At 41.0% G+C, this 7,615-nt stretch overlaps 1 protein-coding gene across 3 annotated transcripts in view; it reads left to right on the forward strand.

The window, feature by feature from the left end:
- Window positions 1-1,670: 1,670 nt before the first annotated feature.
- SLC35A1 (solute carrier family 35 member A1) overlaps window positions 1,671-7,615 on the forward strand; it is a 42,346-nt gene continuing 36,401 nt past the window's right edge. Inside the window, exon 1 of one of the 3 annotated variants that reach the window (XM_004388982.1) lies at window positions 1,671-1,758. In XM_004388982.1, the coding sequence (XP_004389039.1) occupies window positions 1,743-1,758 (16 nt within the window). In that variant the 5' untranslated portion in view covers window positions 1,671-1,742. Of the gene's footprint in view, window positions 1,759-4,733; window positions 4,778-7,615 lie in introns of those variants that run through there. The other 2 variants (XR_002825980.1, XM_023742954.1) reach the window with 2 other exon arrangements.

Below are 7,615 nucleotides of genomic sequence, written 5' to 3' on the forward strand. Positions count from 1 at the left end.
TTCTTCGGAATGGGCACTAATATGGCATAGACAAGTGAGTGTTTCTAGTGTTGCATCTGTTTGTTGAAACATCTCAATTGGTATTCCATTAATTCCTGGAGCCTTGTTTTTTGCCAATGCCTTCACTGCAGCTTGGACTTCTTTTGATACCATCAGTTCCCTACTTATACAGTAGAGAACTGAATAACATAGGAAGGGGAAACTATACCAATTACAGGAAATGGTGATTAGCACCAAGAAGCATACGTACAACCATGTAGAAACAAGGTCCAAGGGTGTGTTCCAAAATGAAATTAATCAAATGTCTGACTCGGTAGAGTCAACTCTAGTCTCCTGGGAGCCCCTCCTAATTATAATGAGATACTAATAAGGCACACAAAATTTCCCAATAATGTTAATAGGCCAGGTTTATATTATATTTAATGACAAAGCATTAGTATATGACAGTAACAACAACCATCTAAAAAATTTTAGGGAAAGATCATACTACAAAAGTTGTAGGCTGCTGGGCATCTCAGAAGCTTGTATCTCTGTTCTGGTAAGGACTGAGGTCTCTTTGCGGTATTTTTAACTCATCCACAGAGGCTGCCCACTCATTTTACTAACGAATTATTTCTAACATCCCTGATGCTAATTAACATCTTCTAGTAATGGAGATTATAGTGGTTGAAATGCTTGTTGACACCTCTAACATTTCTGAGGCCCTTTTGCTGTACAAAGACCATGTAGTTAGAAAGTCTGGCTAGCTAAATATATTCAATGACACTCTGACCACAAGGACACAGGCACAAGACTTCTGAACAAGTATGTAATATAAATTATATTTAATTTAAACAAGGGATAACTATGGAAGGAAATGTGTGAGGTGGAAGTTTTAAGAGAGTTGCCAAAAGTAATTTCTGTTACTTTACAATAGATAAGGTAAGCATGGTGCTTACCTTGTTTACCAGATCATCTGTAGTGAACATCAAACGTGGTGAAACCCTTGTGAAACTGTTCCCTACGGATTAGTAAGTAAGCACAACTAAGCCCCTGCTTACCATGTTTACTGGGTCTCATCCCTCCCTTTCAGGGATTATACATTTGAAAAGAGGCTTTGATTCTGAGGAAAGTACTGTGGGTTTGGGAGAGAGAGAGATGCCAGTCATACCTCCCAGCAGAATCTTTGATGTGATGAAAAAAATGTGAAATTGTTCACTACAGATATGTAGTATGCACTACAGATGATCACGCGTGCTTACCTTGCCTATTGGCTAATCTGCCTCTGTTTACGAGTTCTGGGAGTTTTTCCAACAGCTTTGACGGGAATGAATCACTACACCTAACCGCAAGTCCTCGTCGGCCGCCTAGTACCACCCCCCACCCCCCCCACCCCCCGCTGTGGGGACTACAATTCCCAGAAGGTAATGCTCCGCTCCTTTGACTCCGCTCCCTGAGCCGGCTGGGAGTTGTAGTTCACTTAACAACGCCTTCCAACTGACTTTTACACATTTGTCACCCAAGACTCAGCTGTAAAGGCCTGTCTTCCATCAAGGTTCTTCCAGTTTTCGGAAGTGGCTCAGTTTTCTGGGCTTAATTTTAGTCCTTAGCTTAGTGGTCAGCCTCTGGGCTGTCCGTCGCCGAGGCGCTCTAGGCCGAGCGTTTTTCGTCTCTATGACCATAGTGGGCGGTTCCCCGCGTCTTGCGCAGGGCGCGCGGAGGGGTCGTGCGTCAGTTCCGCGTGGCGGGGCTGTCGGGGAACAATGGCTGCCCCGAAAGGTGAGGCTGAGGGGCACAGGGAGGGGAGAGCGGGCGCGGCTAGAGCGCGGACCACGCGGGTGGCGGTGGCAGACGAGCATTAGCGCTTGTCGGCACCTGTCGGGCTGCAGTTTCTCTTGGCGTTTGTCGTGAGCCGCTCCCAGGCTTGAGTCCGCTCAGCCTCCTGGCAGTGCGGGGCAGCTAGCCTCTAAATGCGGCAGCCTTCCCCGCGACGGACTCAGCGCCGGCCGGCTCGGCAGTCCGAGAACATGCCTGCCTCGACCACCTGGTTGTGGGTGGGAGGCGAATCCAGACAGGTCCAGGCTGCGGCGGAGCCGGAGAGGCACCCGGGCGCAGGTCCCGGACTGTATCTCTATCACCCAGCGGGAGGCAAGACAGTTCATCCCGGCCGGGTTCACCGCGACTGCGGTCTCTTCTGCGCTTCCTGCCCTACGGATGCTTAGAAGCTTAAAGGCATGCTCCGGGTGCAGAGCCCAGGTAGCGGCTTGTCTATGTAACAGCTACTAAAAACATCACTGGAGCATTAAAACAACACTGATAACGTAACGAGATGGAGAAAACCATCGTTAACAGAATTCCTCCCAAGAAGAAATGTTTGTGATTAGAAGGAGCGTTGGTATTTTGGGTGGGAGGTGAGATCCATCCTCCTCCTCCAAGGATTGGTACTTTCGGGTAATAATATCTGGTGACTGTTTGCCATTTAAGGAGAGGGAGTCTGATTAACTCCACAGCCCTTTTGTTTTGCTGACTAGGGTATGTAAGTTAGGTCCAGAGCTGAATTTCTGGAAGATAGAGCTGTAGCTAGCAGGAGTTGGGCAGCACTGATACTTCCTCCACCTTTTCCCCATTGAGCGCTGGTTTCTCTTATTAAATGTTGAACAGATATTTAAAGAATATCGTATTGCAGGGTTGCCAAATTATTTTCCTGGTTTAGGAGTCCACGTTTATCATTCAAACCCTGCCCATGGACATTGTCTGTAATTGCATTTGCTTGTTTTATGCATTCTCCCATTTCAAATAAGCCCAACCTTAAGAGTCTTTTTTGTAGCAATACAGGAAGTAAAGGGGAAAAAAGTGAAGTGTTCTGATAACTAACTTAACATAGGGACAGCAGGATAATGAGAAGCAAAAACTTGAAAATTACAGAAGTCAAATCATTATATGCAATTGTTGCAACAATTTACAGAGCTAGCTTTATTGCCAGTAAATATTTGTTGTGCCTTGGTTGTGTCCACTAGAAATGAATAATAGAAAATTGCATACTTTGCAGTTTCAGTAGTTTGATATTCACAAAGGATATATCTGGGACTCCTGAATTTCCAAATTCTTAGGTCTTAAAAATAATGTTCCCTGTAAAATATAGTAAAATATAACTGAAAAGTATAACTTCACACCTTAAATGCACCTATAACTATAGGACAAGACTGATTTAATAAGGTATTAAAATTTTTTGGCACACTTACTGAAAGATGTAAATTATAGTGCAGACTTGATCACCTCACAGAAACTGTTCCATGCTTTAGTTTATCCAAAACCTATATTTTAGTTAAGGACTATTGATTTTTAGACTACTTCAGTTTCTGTCACTATAATTAGCAGTTGGCTTTCTTTGTGGGGGCCATTTTCTACACAGAAACAAATAGTCGTGGGGACTTAATGTGAACCTGTGAGAAGCAGAGTAAGATGAGAGTTAAGACGTTGACTCTAGTTGAGTTCTGGGCTAGGTCTGTAGTCACTGGCCTTGGGCATGATTTAAATTCTCAGCAAAATTTAATATGATTACGTGTCATGGACTTTATGATATTAACCCTGAAAAATTAAAATTGCTAATAATTGAAATCTCATACTGGATAATTTGTGAATGGAGTGAAGAGATATTTTGATCTAATGTTAAACTGTAGTGATAGAAAATTATGCTTAAAAATTTATTTAAAAAAAGTTCCTTTAATATAATTTAAAAATGATATCCCATGCCAAAACCCTGTGTGTTTTGCAAATATCTAAAATTTATTTGATTACCCTTCCACTTAGATCAGTAGTTATTTCCAAGAATATGATACATACTCTCATATAATCATTATACAAATATTTTCATAGCTGATGTTTGCAGCCTATAAATATTTGGTTTAGTGTTTAAACATTCACTATGTTGTTTTTGGAATCAGGAACCTATAGAATAGCTAAAATAGTTTTTAGTTTGACAACCCTAAGCTTTCTTTTTATGAAAATGATGATAATCTAGGACATGGGTTGGCAAACTTTTCATTAAAGGGCCAGATTGATCTCTATCACAACTACTCAGCTCTGGTTTTGTAGGGTGAAAGAAGCCATAGGCAATATGGAAATAAACGAGCTAACCTGTGTTCCAGGAAGCCCTGGTGGCGTAGTGGTTAAAGTGCTCAATCCTTGGAAGCCCTACGGAGCAGTTCTTTGTCCTATAGGGTCACTGAGAGTCGGAATCGAATTGGCGGCAGTGGGTTCAGTTTTTGGTTTACCTGTGTTCCAATAAAACTTTATTTATAGACATTAAAATTTAAATTTCGTGTAATCTTCATGTGTCACAAATTGTTATCTTCATATTTTTTGTCAACAATTTAAAAATGTAAAACCATTCTGAGCTTGCAGGTTATATAAAAACAAATGCTGAGAGTTGTAGTTTGCTTACTGCTGATCTAAAAGGTGGGAAATGCTTTTGCCTCTGCTGAGTAATTGAAGGTTATTGCTGTTTATTTTTTGAAGGCATACATTTATCCCTAGTGTAGGAAAGTTTAAAACAGAGAAAGTATTGTGATCTCCTTCATTTCCTTTTATATAAATGTTGCTGTTGTTTTGAACATAAACAGATCTTTGGAAAGAAAGTTTAGGCAGATATAAGCTTTATTTCTTCTGTGCTGCCTTATTACTTTTTAGTTAAGACCTGATATAATTTTACAAATTTGCCTGCAATTTACAAATTCTTTTAACTCATTTCTTAGATTCCTCCAGTGGAAAATATTTATATGGAAGAATCTGTTTTCTTGTAAGTTCCTGCTTTACATATGTAAAGATAATTTGTTTGAAAGCTTTATTATTCTATGCTTTTAAATTGTGGTTGGGCTCCCAAAGCAGTGAACAGGAAGTATATTTAGCACATAGAGTAGTTACAGTAGCAGTCCAGAGTCACCCTATGTCCCTCTGAACTCTTAACCTGGGGTTGTATGGCCCATTGGCGAAATCTGGCTCATTCTGCGTTTTTGCATGGCCTGAGAATTAAGAATGGGTTTTACAGGTGAATATTTGCAATTGATTTGATGAAGGAATGCTAACTTTGAGCCCCAATTAAGTGAAATGTTACCCCCGCCCCCCCAAAAAAAGAAGAATTCCATTCTTCTTGTTAGTTGACATGGAGTTGGCTCTGAGTCATGGTGACCTTATGTATAAAAGGATGAATTGTTGCCCAGTCCTATGCCATCTTCATGATAATTGGATTCGTCTTGTTCGTAGACCTATATTACAAAACATTATACTCAATTATTACTACATTTTGAGTTTTGTCAAAGAATTTGTAAGAATTTGTTCTCTTTCTTGTCACATAAGTACCTGAAATATCCTCGATTTTTCCTTGTTGCCTGGAAAGCCTAAAAATATTTACTAAAGAAAAAGTTTGCTGATCCCTGTTTAATCTGAGCCTGAAGATTTTGATGGAGGTTAAGGAGAGCTGGGGGATGAGAGGTGGGAGGTAGGTAAAGAAAGTAGAAATAGTTTGATTGTTGGAAGATTTGGATGGAAGTTACGGAGAGCTGAGGTATGAGAGGAGGTAGGTAGATAAAAAACCAAAAAACCAAACCCATTGCCATCGAGTTGATTCCGACTTGTAATGACCCTATAGGACATAGTAGAACTGTCCCATAGGGTTTCCAAGGAGCGGCTGGTGAATTTGAACTGCCAGCCTTTCGAGTAGTAGCCATAGCTCTTTACCACTGAGCCACCAGGTAGGTGAAGAAAGTAGAAACAGTTTGAGCTTTGGAAGATTTGGAAGGAAGTTTTGGAGAGCTGGGGGATGAGAAGAGGTAGGTAGGTAAAGAAAGTAGAAATAGTTTGAGCTTTGGATGATGGCAGTATTAGAGAAGGGCTAGGAGTAAGGAAGTATGAGAGAGGACAGAAGGAAGACCTTGTACCTATCCCCATTGCTTGTGGTTTGATTGAAGGTGTTTGATCAGAAGACATCAAGGGCTAGAGATGGCCTTGGTGCCTGAGTGATGGCTGTGGCGCAGATATACTTGCAGGCAGCTCTTAAATTATTTATAAGTTGTATATTTCCTGCATTTCAAGTTTTACAGAGCTTCAGTCTTAACTTTCTTGTTTGTGTTATGAAGTATTTCTCTGCATAATGCAGTGAAATGAGAAGCTAGGGGGAATTTGTTTTTTTTCATGATAAATTTCCATATTAAGCTCCACTTTTACCACTTAGTTACTCCTTTTGTTTTATTTCTGCTGTCTTTACATTTAGAATATACATTACTGCAGTTTTCATTTTGCTTTCATGCTTTGATAAATTTGTAATCATAAAAATATCTAAAACTTACAAGGAAAGGTCATGGAAGCTCCATAAACACATCCAAACTCCCTGAGGGACTGAATTGCTGGGTGGAGGGTTTTGGGGACCATGGTCTTGGGGAACATCTAGCTCAATTGGCGTAACATAGTTTATAAAGAAAATATTCTGAATTCTACCTTGGTAAGTAGCGTCTAGGGTCTTAAAAGCCTGTGAGCAGCCATCTAAGATACTCCACTGGTCTAACCCCTTCGGGAGCAAGAGAGAATGAAGAAAACAAGACACAAGGTAAAGATTAGTCCAAAGGACTAATGAACCACAGCTACCAAGGCCTCCACCAGACTGAGTCCAGGTACAACTCGATGGTACCCGGCTACCACCACCGACTGCTCTGACACGGATCACAACAGAGGGTCTCGGACAGAGCTGGAGAAAAATGTAGAACAAAATTCTAACTCACAAAAAAGACTAGACTTACTGGCCTGACAGAGACTGGAGAAACCCCCAGAGTATGGCCCCTGGACGCCCTTTTAGCTCAGTAATGAAATCAGTCCCGAGGTTTACCCTTCAGCCAAACACTAGACAGCCCCATAAAACAAAATGAGACTAATAAGGCACAACAGTCCAGGGACAAGGACTAGAAGGCAGGAGGGGACAGGAAAGCTGGTAATAGGGAACCCAAGTTCGAGAAGGGACAGTGTTGATGTGTTGTGGGGTTGTTAACCATTGTCATAAAACAGCATGTGTACCAGCTGTTTAATGAGAAACAATTTGTTCTGTAAACCTTCATCTAAAGTGCAGTAAAAAACAAAAAAAAAAGATATCTAAAACATGAACCCTGGTGGCACAACGGTTAAGCTCTTGGCTGCTAGCCACAAAGTTGGTAGTTTGAGCCCACCCAGTGGCTTTGTGGGAGAAAGACTTGGCAGTCTGCTCCCATAAAGATTACAGCTTAGAAAACCCTCTGGGGCGGTTCTGCTCTGTCACATGGGGTTGCTGTGAGTAGAAATCGACTGGACGGCACCTAACAACTAACTAGAGTTAGTATATCATATGATCTGGTAATTGGGGTGCTCCCCAGGAACAAAATTAATGCCTAACTGAAGTTGATATTTAAAGTCAGCTGTGTTTTGTGTGTTTGTTACGTTCATGTAATTGGAAATAACTGTGTTGAAATGAATTTTTTTTGGGGGGGGGTTTCTGTTTTTAAAAAAATTTTTTTATTGTAGTTTAGGTGAAGGTTTACAGAACAAATAGTTTCTCATTAAACAGTACACATATTGTTTTATGACATTGGTTAACAACCCCACGACATGTCAACAC

The sequence above is a fragment of the Trichechus manatus genome, unplaced genomic scaffold (assembly GCF_000243295.1).
Source record: "Trichechus manatus latirostris isolate Lorelei unplaced genomic scaffold, TriManLat1.0 scaffold00226, whole genome shotgun sequence".
NCBI lineage: Eukaryota > Metazoa > Chordata > Mammalia > Sirenia > Trichechidae > Trichechus > Trichechus manatus.